Source organism: Anastrepha obliqua, chromosome 6 (genome assembly GCF_027943255.1).
Source record: "Anastrepha obliqua isolate idAnaObli1 chromosome 6, idAnaObli1_1.0, whole genome shotgun sequence".
Taxonomy (NCBI): domain Eukaryota; kingdom Metazoa; phylum Arthropoda; class Insecta; order Diptera; family Tephritidae; genus Anastrepha; species Anastrepha obliqua.
The window spans coordinates 68,840,138-68,859,527 of record NC_072897.1 but is presented as its reverse complement, the minus strand read 5'-3'; the positions used below and the strand labels follow the sequence as shown (position 1 = coordinate 68,859,527).

Genomic DNA, 19,390 nt, shown 5'->3' with positions numbered 1-19,390 from the left:
CGACGTAGCTCATTTTTGGATCAATGGGTACGTAAATAAGCAGAATTGTCGATTTTGGACTGAAGATCAGCCAGAAGAATTGCAAGAGCTACCAATGTATCCAGAAAAGGTCACAGTTTGGTGCGGTTTATGGGCTGGAGGTATCATTGGACCGTGCTTCTTCAAAGATGCCGCGAATCGTAACGTAACTGTGAATGGTGAGCGCTACCGTGAAATGATATCCAACTTTTTTTTACCCAAAATGCAAGAGCTTGGCTTGCATGACATGTGGTTTCAGCAGGACGGTGCCACATGCCACACAGCACGCGTAACTATGGACTTGTTGAGAGGCGAGTTCGGTGAACATTTTATTTCACGTTCGGGACCTGTGAATTGGCCACCCAGATCGTGCGATATAACGCCTTTAGATTATTTTTTGTGGGGCTATGTTAAAGCTCATGTCTATTCAGACAAGCCTGCTTCCATTAACGCATTGGAAGACAACATTAAAGCATTTATATGTGAGATACCGGCCGAAGCTTTGGAAACAGTATGCCAAAATTGGACTAAGCGGATGGACCATTTAAAGCACAGTCGTGGACAACATTTTCATGAAATAATCTTCAAACATTAAACTATATGGACTGTACTATCGATTTAAATAAAAGTATTGTGCATTTTTCTGAATTTTACGAATGTGTTTTTGAAAAACTTTCCTATAGCTCTTAAAAAGCCACCCTTTATATAATTTCTAGCAGACAAATAACTGTTAAGGCAACAGCCCAGTAACCTTGTTTCCCAAACAGAGATATGATCATATCTACCAATCCTTATTAAATGCCATATTAAGTTTACAGTAAGATGTGAAGTCAAGTTTGCTATATATAACCTCAGAGTAGGTAATAAGAGACATAATTAGCTGGAGAACTAATTTACGCCTCCTTTTCTCTGGCGTGAATGTTGCAGACTCTCAGCTTACGGAATGTAGCATAAATATTCCCCAAAACCATATTAATATGGTCAGCGCAGGTAAGTTTTGTGTTAAGAATAAAACCCAAATTGTTTACCTTATCCATTAAGGCAAAGGCCTTATCCACAAAGGCAAACGCGTTCAAACATAGGGAGTTATCATTAGCCCAAACAGAAATAGCAGACAAATCACTGTTTATTTTGAAACATAAATCTTCAACGAGACCAATACGACTGGACAAGTATGGTACAATTATATATGTATCATCAGCACAAGCATGGACATTCACATACTGACAAACGGTAAAAACATCATTGAAAACAAGACTGAATAGAAGTGGACCGGGGATAGGCTCTTGGGGAACACCAGTGTGTATATATTTCTGGTCTTAACCTTCCGCGTTCTCCTTGGTCGAAAGCCAATAGTGTTTAAATTTCAAACATAAACATTTAGAAAAATCAAGTAAACAAAGTATAGTCAAGTCTCCGTTGTCAAAACTAAGGTAAATATTTAGTATAATGTCTATTGCTTTGAAAAAAAAACGGTTAAAAGGGGGGGATAGAGGGGTGTATCCCCATCTTAAAACTGAAAACCGCACCTGCCAGAGGCTTATAGTTTTTAAGTAATTTAATGTTAAAGTTCTGTAATTTAGCGAAAAGTTGGTGTTGCCACACACCTGAAATAAAAACGAAGTTCGTATGCAGGGATGTTCAGTGGAAGGTTCATTGTAAAACTGCAGTATTTTTTGCTGTAATTTAAAATTGAGAAATATTTTTGAAAATAAAAACATACAACTCATCGAAACTTAAAAACAATGATATTAAGCGCATCACAACAAATAATAAAGTAATTAAAAGCCAAAAATTACGGCTTATGAGTGTATTGTATTGCTTCGATCAGTTTTACAAACGGGTCCTCATGCCTTTTGTAAACATATTTTCTGCACAAAAATTCGATTATCATGTCTGCAAACCAAATAGGGTGGTCGTAGTTGTCGTTAATAAAAATCTCGTTTCCTTTAAAAAAATAACCCTCATCAGTCCAACTCCGGCTACGCAATCCACAGTATTTTGGCGTAGAGCTCCTTTCCGTGTTAAAACCATTGAGCCCAAAATTAAAACGTCATATAAGTGTATGTAGTAAGGAGGCACAATAACCCCCATCCCCATCATTAACACTAAACTCAAATACTTAATTTTTGTTCATATTTTTGTGTTCATTTGCAGGCATCCTGCAACACCATACCTACTGTTGTCATTCCAATCTTCTTCTTATTCGCGTTTAAAATTGGAAAGTGATTGTATATAAATGCATTTGCATTTAATTTTAATAAAAATAATTCGAATATAAGGAAAAAAATAAGTAAAAACACGCGTGTGAGTGTATATTTGGTGAATTTTAGTGAAGTGTTAAAAAATATGTAGCGTAATGTGGCATATTATAGTGAAGTTCCCGAGGGCATTTTGAAGGCAAATAATTACGAGATTATTAAGGAGTTATAATTTGGAGTTACAAAGAGTGCTTCTTAACACCTCGCTAACATCTCCACCAAGTTTAGTTAATAAAGACATTATAGGTTGCCAAAAATTGCCCAATTATTCTAAATTCCAGCCAAAACTAATTGTAATATCGCCCAGTATTTTAACCATTGCTGTCAAACAACTGTGACTTTGTTTGAAGCCAGATTGTAGTGGAGAAAATATACGATTGACTACAAATGATGAAATTTGCGTGGGCATCAAGTTTTCGCAAACATTGGAAAAAGTGGGCAGTATGCTGATAGGTCTATAGTCTCCAGCATAAATAGGATTTCTCTTTTTTTGCGACTGGGAAAACTATAGCCTTTTTCCATACTGCTGGGAAACATGAACTAGTCCAGCAATTTATTTTATTATATGGGTCCTACATATTTTATAATATATTGGATGACTATACGTCATCATTGCCTACAGCATTAGGCTTTATTTTGGATAGAGCTTTCAGGACATCTACCTCACTAACTGTCATAAATTGAAACTGTTTTCTCTTGTCGAAATGTGACGGATCAAGTTTTGAGTAACTGTACCAACGTTTTGTTTCTCGTATTATTGCAGTGGTTTCATTTCGGATTTCATTGTACCGGTGCCAGGAACTTGTTGCGTTTTCTAATCTCAGATCCAACTTTCAAGTGCACCAAGGACATGAACTATTTAAAACATTTACAGAACGAAGCGGAACATGCATGTTAAATAACGAGGACAAGTAAAGGTTGAGGAAGTCAAGTTTATTATCAACAGTACTAAAAAACCAACAGTTATTCCAATTTGTAAAGCCCATGTTTGAATACAGAGCGAACAGCGAGAACATTCAACCATTTAAAATCACGATACTGGCACATAAATCTGGACGATTCATCACATCTAAAGTACAAAATATTAATTCATGGTCAGAGATAAAATCAGCTTAGTTGTTGTTGTTGTTGTTGTAGCAGCATAAACATTTCCCATACACGTGCAGAGAATGCTGCTGGAGTGACAGTCCTTGGCCGGATATAAATTCGGGTCGTTCCGACTATCGTGGGACCGAAAATCAGCTTGGTCGAAGTCACTGGTTATAAAATAATCAAGAAGACTAGGTTGGGAGTTATTTGCATATCTCGTTAGTGTAATTCTGTTAACAACATAAAATCCTGCTATTGCCAACTGGTCAAATAGTTTACTACTACTAGGCTCATTTTTAAAAGGTTTATATTAAAATCACCAAATAACATTTTTTTGTCTCGTAAATTAAGACAAATTCAAACAAGTCAAAAAATATTGTATCAAAAGAAATACTTTTGTTAGGATTCCAAACACATGCAATTAAAATTTTATTCATGCCATCAGATACTTCAGTAAATAAGTATTCATTTTCGCAGTTATTTGAGTTTGCTATCAGTTTAAATTTCAGACTTCTTTTACAATACACTGAAACGCAAATTATATCGACTGCAAAATCTCCAAAAGTGCACCTACTAAAATCAAGATTCTCTTCGTGCATCAAAATGTATTACATTAAAACCATCATTTTGTTTGCACATAATATTATATCAATGAGAATTTTCTTATTTTCATTAACGCTGGAACTCAGTTTACCGAACATACCTATAAATTTAAGCAATACTGAACAAAAACAGAAACAACAAAGCACAAGCACGCAAAAGTGTATGTATGTTTGCAAAAATGCTTGGCATAAACAAAGATAAAAGAGCAAGAAACACAAAAAAAATGGAGAAGTTAAAAGAACAGAGAAAATTAAGAAGTAGCACAAGAAGTAAGAGTAAAGCAATAAAATAAAGGAAGAGAATAAAATAGGAGAGAGTATAAACATAAACACATATTAAAAATTCTGAGTAGCTATTAAAGAGCATTAGGTGGCTGCAGCAACTGCATTTTGAATGCAGTCATTATTATACGGAGTAGAGTTGCTCTGCTTATTCAGTCGAGAGGCGGAGGAAACTTGTGGTGCTGGCATATTAAGAGTGGGACACAGACTACCAAAAATATTATCAATATTCTCACCATCCATGTGCGGCAAACCATTGAGGATGAGATCGGTGGAGACGGCTTGATTTTAGCACTCATCCAGCTGAGTCTTCAGTAGGGCAATTTCACCCTGTAGTTGACCATTCAGTTCAATTTGTGCTTCAGCTTTCCCCACACGTTCTTCCATTATTTTAATGGCTTTTCGAAGATTCGCCAGCTCAGCCGCTATTTCGCCAAACTGCTGCAGTACTCGCTCTTCGGAAGTTTTCACTCATTCGGAAATCTCTTCGATGATATTCCTTCTCTGCAACTCGAGTTATTCGTCTATCCGCTCAAGCTAGAAAGGAGGTGGCGAGCTCCCTTTTTTCTTCGCTTTAGTTAAAGTGCTCACGCTGTTATGGCGTGTAATTTTTCCTCTTGTAGTAATTTTTTGCTTGTTATAATTCGCCAAAGTTTTTACTTTAGTGTGTTTTAACACATTATTTTCACGGTTACATAATTAGAATACTCAATAAGTGTTCAAAGAGACACGTATTCGCTAAAAGCAATACAAATAAGCTGGCTACAAACTCAAGTAAATAAGAAATAATTGCAGCGCATAAAACATAATAATTTTTGTTGACACTGCAACTAGTTACACATAAACTAACGACCAGTACAATTTTGTTAACATACAAGGAATTTTGTAAAAAGATTTTCATAGTCCCTTCCTTAAGTTAACAGCCATCATGCCGGATCATGTGGTTTGATTCGATGGAATCGGCGGGTTAGGCTTGAGGTGGTGAAGAGTTTACTAGCTTCCTCCTTCACGTGCCTTTGGAGGTCACGATGAATATCCTTATTGCGAACGAACCAAGGTGAGTTGAGAATATCTCGAAGGATTTTATTCTGGAATCGTTGAATATTTATATTACTTTGAATGGCGCAACTGCATAGTTGCGCGCCTTAGGAAAACACAGGCTTTATAGTTTGTTTACATGTATATACATAGATATTTTATTATAAAGGGTTTTCCAATAACAGGTGTTATCTATCGCTATCGAGAGATGACGAACGATTTTTTATAGCCGGAATTGGAGGGTATTGATCTAGACAACGTTTATTTTCAACAAGACGGCGCTACGTGCCACACAAGCAACGAAACCATTGATCTTTTACGGCAAAAGTTTCCCGACCGTGTTATCTCTCGAAGAGGTGATCACAATTGGCCACCGAGATCTTGTGATTTAACACCTTGTGACTTTTTTCTTTGGGGACACGTGAAAGAGAAGGTCTACGCCAACAGCCCAGAATATTGTCCTGTAAGCGTGGTCGTGGTGGTCTTTTTCCCTATGTTATTTTCCACTATTAACGGCATACCTTCCTCTTTATAATGAAATAAACATCCGATCATTTATATTAAAAATAGCATTTTTCTTTGAATATCAAAATAACACCTCTTATTGGAAAACCGTTTATATAGTTAGATAGCTTTGATCTTCGTACAATTAGCCACTTCATTTTTATTATCTTCAGATGGATTTTATGCCGTTTAAGTTTAACATGCTCCTTTCATCGAGGCTTAGCATCATGCGTTATGCCAAGGTATTTTGTATTATTTGCATGTGGTATTGCGGAACCTAGTAGTATTATTGGATGCTGATTAACTTTTTTGTTACTGAAGTTTACACGAGCTGACGTGGTATTGTTCAATTTTATGCGCCAAGTCTTCGCCTATTCCTCAATAGCCTTTGTTGCAATTTCAAGTGTGGGTGCGGCTTCCAATAGCTAGGATGGCTGTGCCGTCTGGAAAAGTATCAATCAAGCTATTCGGGGTATCGCCAAGTCTCTGATATATAAAAAGTATAAGAGCGGACCAAGAATGCTTCCTTGTGGTAACCAGCGTTTCATTCTTGAAGATTAGAGCATTCATTTCCATGTTTAACACGAAAGTTGTGTTCGCTCAGATACGACTCTAGAAGGGAGCAAAAATCATTTGGAAGGCAGGTATTTAGTTTATTTTATTTAGTGGAGATGGGTTGTATGATTAAAAAACATTATTAATTTAACCAAACTTATACAGGATAATTTTTTTAACAGCTCCGCTGTAATTAAATCGAATCCGGCAGCTTTTTTATCTTTTAGTTGTTTTATTTCTCTTTTGAGTTTTTTATAGAATTGAATGAAATAGGGGTGTTTTCGTTTTCAGTAAGAGTGTAAAAATTTTCTCATTGATTTTCGTTGGGTTAGAAAGTTTTTGTTAAGTGCTTTGCAAAAGCTATTGCCTTGCCCTTGTCACTTTTTGATTGGAGGAAAAAGACAGTTTGGTTTTTAAATATTTAAGAAACTTCCAAAGTGAGTTTTAATCAGGTCGTAAGCTTGAAGTGTATTGATTTATTAACTCATTTTTAGTCAAATCTATTTCACTATTCAATTCTTGTGATGCTTTTTTAAGTTTTGTTTTGTCACTGAGCGAACGCGTTTATTGCCATTTTCGCCGTAATTTTCCTTTGTTTATGATGAGCTGCTTAATTTCTTTGGGGTAGTTAGCTCTAGTTGTTTTCCTTTTGAAATTGGGTGCACTCATGCGGCTCTCCGAATTTCTTGGACAAACCTTTGAACTTCTTCCTCTAATTGATCTTTGGTGGTTACCAAGTAATCATTTTGTTGATTATGTTGGAATATATGAATATTCAACATTATAACAATAATGTATTTAATGTGACTTTGATACCCCTGGCGCCATCTTTCGGGAATTAAATGTGTGCGCGCACCAGTACACATTGTACAGCAGAGACTATGATGTAGTTATAACAACAAATATAGTTATCATACATGACTTCGTGACAATAAAGATTATTTAATCGTTGACCAGTCAATAGAGCGCATCGTCACTTTGTTTAAAGGCAGAGTCCAATTTGTACATCATGGTAGCAGAGCAAGGTTCGAGAAAAAAATTTGTGCAAGAAGCTGATGCGCTTGGATTAAAAGTGAGCACATGTTCATCGCCCAGAAGGCTGCAAGTCCACGAGGCATTTTGAGGTTAGCACATGTTTGCTAAATTGAAGACGACACTACAAAGTTTGGCTTCCGACGAAGATAAATCAACTGACCACTTAGTTGAGGAAATAAAAAAAGAAGATTTCGAGTTAAGCAGAGAAAACCGGAACTTTTTGAGAAAAAGTTTTTTGAAAATTTTGAAGAGGACTCTGATCTTGAAGACTATAATCGAAAATAATTGGAAAATTCAGGAAGAAGAAGAAATGGCTAGGCAAGCAAAAATTGACGACGTGAGTATTCCAGTGTTTGATGGGGCTGGAAGTTTCGACTTTTAAACATTTTGGAGTATAAGGAGTGCCAAGGTCCAGCAAAAAGGGAAAAGACCGCCGCCGACGATGAAGGTACGTGGAAGAAAAGCGACCTAAAAGCCAAGACAATCGTGATAAGCGCTCTGTCGGACAGACAGTTAGAGTACATAAATGAGTGCACATCGACTTACACAATAATGTCGAAATTAGAAAAAATGTGCTCAACGCAGTCAACTTCACTACAAACTATCAAGAGGTAAAAATTAGAAGAAGTGAAATTGAGGAATTACAGCAATGTTGACGAATTTCTCGTTGACTTCGAAAAGGCATGCAACGAGTTGAAATCAGCTGGGGCCACATTAAAAGAAGAAGAAAAAATGCGGTACCTGATAAAAGCCCTACCACCTAACTACAACTACATAGGAGACTTCATCGACCTGGTGCCTGAAGAGTCAAGGACTGTCGAATATGTGATGTCCAAAATTAAGGAAAAAAACTTGAACAAAAGTGATTGTAAAAAAAAGACCAATGTGAGCACTTTTAGTGCAAAGACAAGAGGAGAATGCTTCTAGTGTGGAAAACTTGGGCATTATCAACGAGACTGCTGGCACAAACCGCAAGGCAGCTACGGACGAGGATCTCAATACAGCCAGGGCAGAGGAGCACAATCAAACCCCAGAGGACATCGTGGTACACCGAGAGGCAGAGGCGCGTCGCAACGAGGTTACGGTCGCGGCAAAGGCCAAGGACATCAGGCGGCAACATCCACCAGCGAGCAGCACCAGGAGCTGTCTTCTGAGGCGTGGGCAACGCAAGTGGTGAAAGTGAATGCGAATGATGTTGTGAAAGATGTGTGTGAGAATGAAAATGAAATTGAATGGTTGTTGGATAGTGGTTCCACAGACCACATCATCAACAATGAAGATTATTTTTCTAAGTATATTGGTTTAAAAAATCCTATTGAAGTAAGATTTCCAGATGGAAAAAATTTAAAAGCAACAAAAATAGGAACAGTTAAGACATTATTCAAAAATTATTATAATCAAGTAGAAGTTGAACTAAAAAATGTATACTTTGTTAATGGCATTCGAAAGAATTTGTTGAGTTCTTCTAAAATAACTGAAAATAGTACAATTGTTTCAAGAGGTCAAAATGTAAAAATTTATAATAATGATAGAAAGTTGATAGCTGTTGCAAATACAATAGATAGATTATATATAATGAAAAGTTTTATGCACAAAAAAGAAAAGAATGAGATTTATGCAAATGTAGTTAGACTAACAGATAAAGAAAAATGGCATAGAGCGCTAGGCCACGTAAATTTTCAATATTTAAACAAATTAGTAAATGACAAATTAGTAGAAGGATTACCTGAAAAATTGGAAAATAATATAATGAAATGCGCAAATTGTATACAAAGCAAAATGGCTAATGTACCGTTCGAAAATAAGCGAACTAAAACTTCTGAAATTTTAGAATTAATTCATACCGATTTATATGGACCACATAATACCTCTGGTAATCGTGGTGAAAAATATTTTCTTACATTTATAGATGATTATAAATAGTAAATGCGCGAAAATTTACTGTATCAAAAGTAAAGATGAAACTGCAGAATATTTCAAAGAATTTGTTAATTTAGTCGAAAATAAATTCAATAAAAAAATTTAGATGTGACAATGGTAGAGAATACGTAAACAAAGAAATTGAACAGTTTACGAAAAATAAAGGAATTGAATTATTACCATGTCCACCATATGTTCATGAATTAAATGAAGCAAAAATAAATCACAGCTTTTGGCCTGGAATAATGAAAACAGTCGCTTATTTGAAAAACCGTGCAATAGCCAATACTCAAGAAAACAAAAAACCATATGAAATATTTTTTGCCTAATGTAAACATTTGAAAATTTATGGAAGCAGAGTTTTTGTCAGATTACCCGAAACTTTGAGAAAAAATAAATGGGATGATAAAGCAAAATTGGGTCTACTCGTAGGTTACAATGATAATAGTTACAGAGTCTTAGTAAATAATAAAATAATTAATGCCAGACACGTTCAAGTAGTTGAAGAGGGCACAGAATTAATTTGATTAGAAAAAAATAATAATAATGATGACAGAAATTTTGATGATGAAAATGTTGTAAATTTGAATCTAGATAATGATCTGAATGAAATAAATGAAGATAATGAAGATGGTTTTGATAATGCTATTGATAATGATACTGAAGTAAATAACGAATCAAATGTTTTACAAAATAACAATGAGAAAATAGTTGAAAGAAGAGCGTCAGAGAGAAAAAGAAATCCTGTGAACAGATTTGGTAACCCTGTAATACACCATATTTATGTAAACCATGTAAACGCAAACGTACCTAATACATTTGATCAACTCCCAAGAATCCAGATAATGGAAAAAGGCCATGAATTCAGAGATAGAAAGTTTAAATAAAAATAAAACATGGATAGTAGTTGAAAGAGCTAAAGATAAGAAAATTATAGATGTGAAATGGATTTATAAAAAGAAAATTGATAATACTTATAAAGCAAGATTAGTCGTAAGAGGTTTTCAACAAAAATGTTTATTCGCCAGTCGGCAAAATGCAAACTTTGAAAATTTTATTAAGCTATTGTTGTTCACATAATTTATTCATAGATCAAATGGATGTTGAGACAGCTTTTCTTATTGGTACTGTTAAACCTAAAGTTTATATTAATCAACCTAGAGGCTATGAAACAGATAAAAATAAAGTATGCAAATTACAAAAAGCGTTGTATGGTCTGAGAGAAAGTCCAAGAGCCTGGTATGAGTGTTTTCATCAACATGTAAAAAAATTAATTTTGTCAAAAGTAATTATGACTACTGTTTGTATGTAAATAACACAGGCAAAGATCCAATATACATTTTAGTTTTCGTAGATGATCTTTTGATAAAAAGAAAATTGATAAAATTGATTTTCAATGAAAGATTTAGGTAAAATTAATAATTATATAGGAATCGATATAAATTATAGTGATGACAGAAAAACAATGACATTAAGTCAAACAAGATATATTGAATCTTTGGCTGTAAAGTACAATTTGGAAAATTCAAAATTATATGATACTCCAATGGAAAGTAATTTAAAATTAGAACAAGCGAGTGAAATCGATGAGAGAGTAAAGTACAGAAATTTAATTGGTGAATTATTGTACATTAGTACAGGCACAAGGCCAGATATTGCTTAGAGCGTTAATTACTTAAGTAGATATCAAAGCTGTTATAATCAAACGCGTTTTAAATATGCTTTAAGAGTATTAAAATATTTATACAAGACTAAAAATTTAAAATTAACGTATTCAGATAAAAATATAATACAAAAGATGGACATTTAGATGGTATGGTTGATTCAGATTATGCAGGAGATAATGTAGATCGAAAATCTACAACGGGACTCGTAATAAGATTATTTGGTAATTTGATTTATTGGAAAACACGTAAACAAAACACAGTAACTATATTAAATGTTCAACTTTTGCAGAGTATACCGCTATGTCGGAAGCAGTAACAGAAGTTTTATTTTTGAGAAATTTGTTGAATGAATCATTTAATTTGAATATAGACAAACGTATAAAAATATATGAAGATAATTCAGGCGCAGTAGCAATCGCAAAATTTGGAAATTTCACAAAAAGCTCGCAGCACATTGAAGTGCAGTATCATTATATTAATGAAAATTATGAAAATGACGTGATTGATATTGTAAAAATCGATTCTGAACGTAATTTAGCAGATATACAATATTAACAAAGAGTTTAAACAGAATTAAATTTATGAAAAATAGAAAAGAGCTAAAGTTGATTTGAGTTATTGCAGACTAAAACATTAATTGTAAACCTTAGAGTACAAAGCAACAATGAAATGATACGCGTAAAATTTGAAAATAGAATTATTTGATGTAAGGTAAGAATGAATACTGATGTAAAATGTTGAAAATTCAAGGAGGCGTGTTGTAATATATGAATATTCAACATTATAACAATAATGTATTTAATGTGATTTTGATACACCTGGCGCCATCTCTCGGGAATTACATGCGTGCGCGCACCAGTACACATTGTACAGCAGAGACTATGATGTAGTTATAACAACAAATATAATTATCATACATGACTTTGTGACAATAAAGATTATTCAATCGTTGACCAGTCAATAGAGCGCATCGCCACTTTGTTTAAAGGCAGAGCCCAATTCGTAGTTATTACATCATATATGAAGAATTTTCGCAAAGCCAATATTTTTACTAATATATGAAGCGTCGGATTACTTTCTTTCTCGATTCTTATTTCACTAATAGTTAAAAATAATGGTGAATGATAAAAATTGCGATCAGAACCTGCGGCTATTTGAATCAAATTAGTTGACAGTTTTTTTACAATAAAAAAGTCGATCAGGTCTGGAGTTTTGTAGACATCAGTTGGCCAATATGTTGGTTTCGCCGTTGAAATGAAGTCACATCCAGTTTCTCGCGCTGCTTTGTACAACTCACGTCCTTTCACTGTGGTGAACGTGACCCCCAATAAACATTTTTTGCGCTAAAATTTCCACCAAATACGAACTTAAATTTGTGCAATTTGTGGGTGTCTTGTATTCGTCTGAGGATATATTGTATCTTGTATGGCAATATACTATATTGTATCTGGGTGGGCAATATATAGCAGTGATTGGAAGTGGTTGGTTTTTTGTTTTAGTTGTTACATTTGTGGCTTGGTATGTTTCTGTACTTAGTCTTTTGAATACTGCGGGGATATATAAGTCCGCTTTAAACGCGCTGGGATGGGATTAAACCGTAGGTTGTAGTCAGTACTTCACACATGTGTTTCGGTTAACATAACCTAACTAATTTGTGCTTGATTTACGATCATAAGTTTAAGAGTGTTCTTCGTTCATACACTGTAAGCAATATTGTAAGTTTTCTCTACGTGTTTTAGTGAAAATTTTTTCTGCTTCTCATTACGAAAGGAAAAGGTAAATTGCAGTTCACATATACATATAAAAGAATAAATTGATCTGTATGCATATTTACCTTGTTTTGTTGCATTGGGACATATACATCCCTGCAGTGCCGTGGTGTGGGATGTAATTGTCCCAGCCGTTTTCTATCAAACGAATTTAGTTTTTTTACTGAAATAATTTTAGGATTAATCGAACACTGTCTAACGAAGAAATTGAGGACGAGCTTGATAATTCATCTGATATGGAGGTGGATCCTTACCAAGATAGTGACGATAGCAGTGACACAGATTATAAAGGCTCTGATGCCTCCATATCTTCTGAAGTAGATAGCACGGATTCTTCAGATGATGAAGATATACAGATGCATGAAAATGTACAAACGGTAAATGAAGATAGTGATTACAACTCTGAAGATATAAATTTCACTGATACAGCTCCTGCACAATCAACAAGCAATAGTAAGTTTATTTGGCACGGCGGTATTGACAATTTTTCCCCAAACATGTTACTGCCTCAAGAGGACAAGCCAGTTATAATGGTTAACCTAACCAGAGGTTCCACCAAGCTTGATGGTTTTTATAAACTTTTTCCAAAGAGTCTCATAATGCAGATTAGTCATTAATATGCGTCTACTGAAGCTCAATAATGCAAAGGTGGCATCACCAGGAGAAATAAAAATTATTCTGGGCTGTTCATATAATCTTGTACCACGAATGCATCAGTATTGGTCTCGCAACAAATCCCTCCGGAACGCAGCAATATCAGAATGCATATCCCGAGATCGTTTTATGCTACTGATATTAAAATTGTATTTCTGTGACCCCGAAAAACCTCCAGATGCATCAAAAACGTATTACATTGAAGAAGTTTTATCTTGCTTGAAATATACATTTTTGAAAGCGAGAACTGACAGATGTGCTCAATCCATTAATGACAATGACGAAATTCAAAGAGAAGTCCCGTCCAAAACAGTATCTCCCTCTAAAACCTCAAAAGAGGATTCAAACTTTGACAAGATGCGATGCAGAAACCAGGTATATTTATGACACAAACACATATAGTGGACGGGAAACTGAAGTTACTGATGGAACTTTGGCAGAGCGTGTGGTTCTAAAATTGGCAGAAACAATTATGAGTTCAAACGTTGCTTTGTGTTTCGACCATTTTTTCACTTCAACACGTCTACTTGACACTATAAAATTTCTTGATATAGGAACGTTTATATCAAACCGTAAAAATGCACCTAAGTTTCAAACTAAACTAAAAGAAAGAGGTGAATGTGAAATAGCGTATGTGATGAAAGGATATTAGCAATCTAGTGGAAAGACACAAAAGACGTGCTACTTATGAGCAACTGCCATAATGCCACTATTGACACCACAGTTCGAAAAATGAAAGATGGTACTGCTAAAAATATTGAATGTCCTGAAGCTATGATTTTCTACAACATATATATGGGTGGCATAGATCATGCAGATCAAATGATTATACGATTTAGATAGAAGAAGTGCGAAATGGTGGAAGAAAGTATTTTTAGATTGCTAATGATCAGTGTTTATAATTCGTATATTTTGTATCAAGAAGTCACTCGCGAAAAAAGTCCATTTATCGATTTCATAGTACAGTTTAGCTGAAGAGTTGATAAGTCAAGGACAATCAGAATCTTTGTACAAACGAACCAGAAGACAGGGTAGGATTTCAAAGAATGTCAAAGTTTTCGCAAGTGTTGGAGATCATCTTCCAGTTGAAAAAGGCGGCCGAAACAGATGCGTGAGATGCCAGTCTAGGAAAATTGAAAAACGGACTAAAATCATTTTCCAACAATGTCAAGTAGCTTTATGTATTGATTACACAATTCCATACATAATGTAACAGTTTCGATAAAAATAAATATTTTTTACTCTTGAATACCTAAATTTGTGTTCTGATTATTTACTGCTGGGATATATTTATCCCATAATTAAACTACTGCTGGGACATATGTGTCCCAAGGTATTTTTTCGAAAACTATATTTTCTAAAATTCTGAAATTATGTAAATATGTTCCTGTTGGCAACGCAGTTTTGGCTATAGTGGTGTTGACAACACTGTTTAGGTTATGGCCGTTGTTGGCAGCGCAGCTGAGATATAGAACGTGCTAGGGTGAAATCTGACAACCATTTTTTGATCTTTTAATTAAATAAAATAGTAAAGAAAGCGAAAACGAAGTTTCATTTCATCAAAATCTGGAAATCCAACAGTGGCGACGAGGATAAACGAAAAAAAGGTTAAAATGAATCCAGACCAAATGCAAGCATTTTTAAACGAAATGCAAAGACAAAGGGAGCAAGATAGCGCTGCTATGCAAGCTCTTATAGCACAGCTCATTTCATCGAGATCTGGTGACACATTCGATGGTCCAAAAGTAGATTTGCAACCAGAGCGAACAATGGATACGCTAGCGTCCAGCATCACTGAATTCGTTTATGACCCTGAACTTAACCTCACTTTTGAAACGTGGTACGCTCGCTACGAAGATTTGTTCTTGGTAGATGCCAATAAGCTCGATGAAGCAGCAAAGGTCAGACTCCTATTAAGAAAACTAAGCACTAGTGTCCACAGCAAATACGTTGACTATATCTTACCTAAACACTCAAGAGAATTTGATTTCGCCCGTACTGTAGACAAATTAAAGCAATTATTTGGAAATCAAAAATCTCAATTAGTATGAGGTACAACTGCCTTCAAATGAAAAAATCATCACACATGAATTTTAGCACATACGCAGCGGAGGTAAATAAACAGTGTGAAAGTTTCAAACTAAGTAACATAACGTTGGATCAATTTAAATGCTTAATATTCGTAATGGGACTTAAAGACGAATCAGACTTCGATATAAGAACCCGAATGTTAACTAAATTGGACACAGAAGCCGACAAAATTAATCTTGACGCACTATCAAGAGAATGTCAACGAATAATAAATTTAAAATTGGACACAGCACTAGTAGAAAAAAAAAATTACGAATCGCAGGTAAACAAATTGATTGCGAATGAGCAAAAATTAAAGAAGCCGAAAACACCTTGTTGGTTTTGTGGAGCCATGCACTACGTACGTGATTGCACTTACAAAAATCATAGCTGTGAGAAATGTTACAAAATGGGACACAAAGAAGGATATTGCAAAATAAAATCAAGATCGACAGCAAAACAAAGCACCTGCAACAAGGGTCAAAATAAAGGTTACAACAAAGGGAGAACAAACACACAACATTTTCGAACGAACAGTATATACCAAGCAAACAGTATCACAACAATGTCGCAACGTAAATATGTGAATGTGAAAATCAACAACGTGGAAGTCAAACTCCAGTTTGATACAGCGTCCGACATCACAATAATTTCGAAAGCTAATTTCAAGAAATTAGGTTTGGCAAACACCAAGGAAGTTACGCATTCTGCGAGAAGTGCAACTGGTGAGTTACCCCTGTACACACAATTTGTGACCAAAGTGGAGCTGAACGGAATAACAAAACTCCTGACGTGTTTTGTCACTACAATCAATCTTAATGTGTTTGGTTTGGATTGGATATCTGCATTTCAACTCGAGGATATGCATCTCAGTACTATTTGTAATCATATTTCGTCAAAAAAACAGGCAAGTATCGTTCCAATATAAAAAACTTTCGATAAATCACTACTTAAAGATTTTTATCCAGCACTTTTCGACAAACAACTAGGCCTCTGTAATAAAACTAAAGCGCATTTAGTTGTAAAGGCTAACTGTCAACCTGTTTTCCGTCCGAAGCGAGTCGTAGCTTACGCAATTCAACACCTGGTTGAAGCAGAATTACAAAGACTGCAAGATCTAAACGTAATTTCTCCAGTTAATTACTCAAATTGGGCTGCGCCAATTGTGGTAATAAAAAAGCCAAATGGCAGCATACGCCTATGCGCTGACTTTTCGACAGGTCTAAACGATGCTTTGGAAACTTATCAATATCCTCTGCCTCTACCTGAAGACATTTTCGCTAAACTTAACAATGCCACAGTTTTCAGTCATATCGATTTATCTGACGCATTTCTCCAAGTAGAAGTTGACGATTCTTCCAAAGAGCTTCTCACAATAAACACCCATATGGGTCTATTCAGATATAATCGCATGGTATTCGGCGTTAAGACATTTCCAGCAATTTTCCAACAGATAATGGACCAAATGCTGGCAGGTTTAAACAACACGGCGGCATACATCGACGATATTTTTGTTTCGGGTAAGAACCAAGCAGACCACGACGCAAATTTGCGCGAAGTCTTACTTCGTATACAGCAATACGGTTTCAAATTAAAAGTAGACAAATGTAAATTTTCTTATCACGAAATGGCCTACTTAGGGTACGTTCTCAATAAAGACGGCATTAGTCCAGATCCAAAGCACATTGATGCAATCAAATATATGCCAGAACCGACTAATCAATCAGAACTAAGATCATTTTTGGGTGCGATAAATTTTTATGGGAAATTTATTAACCACATGCGAGATTTTCGAGGTCCCTTAGACGAGCTGCTACAAAAGAATAAAACGTGGCGTTGGACAAACGTTCAGCAAACATGTTTTGATAGCCTAAAAGATATTTTATCATCAAAGCTTCTACTAACACACTATGACCCAACAAAAGGTATAATAGTGGCAGCCGATGCATCTAACTATGGTCTCGGAGCTTGTATTTTCCATGAATTTGAAGACGGCTCATTGAAAGCGATTTGTCATGCATCAAGATCGCTTACGCCAGCAGAAAAACATTACAGCCAAATAGAGAAAGAAGCACTGGCAATTATTTTTGCAGTTACAAAATTTCACAGAATGATTTTTGGTCGAAAATTTAAACTACAAACTGATCACAAGCCTCTACTTGCCATATTCGGTAATAAGGCGGGAATCAGTGCACACCAAGCAAATAGACTTCAGCGATGGGCAGTTAAATTGCTTGCATACGATTTCGAATTAAAATTTGTATCAACAAATAGTTTTGGTTACGCTGACGTTTTGTCACGCTTGATAAGCAATACACTCAACCCGTCAGAAGATTATGTTATTGCAGCAATTGAATTTGAATCTGAAATAAAGCAAATTTTAGATGAATCGATTAACAAGCTGCCGATTACAAGTAAAATGGTCAGATACGAAACAGCGAAGGACCTTATACTTTCAAATATTGTTAGATATATAACTGAAGGGTGGCCAATCAAATGTGACAATATTGACTACAAGCCGTACTTTAACCGGAAAGACAGCATAAATATAGTCGAAGGTTGTTTAATGTTCGGTCGACGAATTATAATACCAACAATTTTCCAAAGGCGTATACTTAAAGAAATTCATCGTGGTCATCCAGGAATACAGTATACTAAAGCCATTGCGCGCAACTACGTGTATTGGTCGAACATCGACGCTGACATTGAAAATATGGTCAAAACCTGTCCGAACTGCACCGCAGCGGCCAAAATGCCAACGAAGACGACTTTACATCCCTGGCCAAAGCCTTCCGGACCATGGGAGCGACTTCATATTGCTTATGCTGGTCCAATTGATTCGTATTATTATCTTGTAGTTATCGACGCGTATTCAAAATGGCCAGAAGTAATTCGAACAAAATCCATCACAACAGCGCTAACGATTTTTAGTTTGAATGAAATTTTTGCTAGATTTGGATTGCCGAAAACAATAGTATCTGATAATGGCACTCAATTTACCAGTCACCAATTCCAGCAATTTGTAGCAGAGCACGGCATTCAACACATTCGCAGCAGTCCTTACCATCCCATGTCCAACGGTCAAGCTGAGAGGTTTGTGGATACTTTCAAACGGGCACTAAAAAAGTTGAACGGGGAGGGGGTATCTGCACAAAATCTTATAGTATTTTTACAAGTTTACAGATCCACACCAAATAAGCAGAACGAAGAAAACAAATCACCGGCCGAAGTGTTACTCGGAAGACAGATACGACTAAAACTCGATTTGCTTAAGCCAACTTTTTCTACTGAACCTGCAATTTATAGCGATAAACAACTTAAAATGAAAAATCAGTTTAATAGAAAGCACGGTGCTAAGCAAAAGCATTACGAGATCCAAGACGTTGTTTTTATAAGCGTTCACAAAAGCAAAGACAGTTTCAAATGGATGAAAGGAACGGTAGCTGGACGCATGGGGAAAGTTTTGTACAACATACGATTGCAGAATGGTAAGATTATTCGATGTCACGCGAATCAAATGCGAAAATGTTTTGAAGGAAGCTCATCAGTGATGGAAAACGAAGCTGTATGCAATGACAAAAGACTGGCGGAAGCGTTTCAATTATATGAAATCGCACCACAGCATGTTTTAAACTATAATCCTACACCAGCTAATAATCCAAACGAGGCGTTGGAACAGTTGGAACAGGTACCATTACCATCACAATCTGAGATTGGAACAACTAACAATGGGCAGTCACGCGATAATGATATGCAAAGCATGGGGACTGGAAACCAAACCACATCAGTGCAACCTTATGTACGACCGCAGCGTATTCGTAAGCCAGTAGACCGTTTTAAACCAACTTGAGAAAAAACTTATCCGATAAATATACTAAAAAAAAAGGAGGTGTTGGCAACGCAGTTTTGGCTATAGTGGTGTTGAC

General features: G+C 35.6%; 1 protein-coding gene across 1 annotated transcript; it reads left to right on the top strand.

Moving 5' to 3' along the window:
• The first annotated feature begins 995 nt into the window (after window positions 1–995).
• LOC129250674 (uncharacterized protein K02A2.6-like) lies at window positions 996–19,314 on the top strand. Its single transcript, XM_054890280.1, has 4 exons — window positions 996–1,008; window positions 8,284–8,557; window positions 12,919–13,193; window positions 16,421–19,314. Exons 1-4 carry the CDS (start codon window positions 996–998, stop codon window positions 19,312–19,314), a joined length of 3,456 nt encoding a protein of 1,151 aa, XP_054746255.1.
• The last annotated feature ends 76 nt before the right edge of the window (window positions 19,315–19,390 follow it).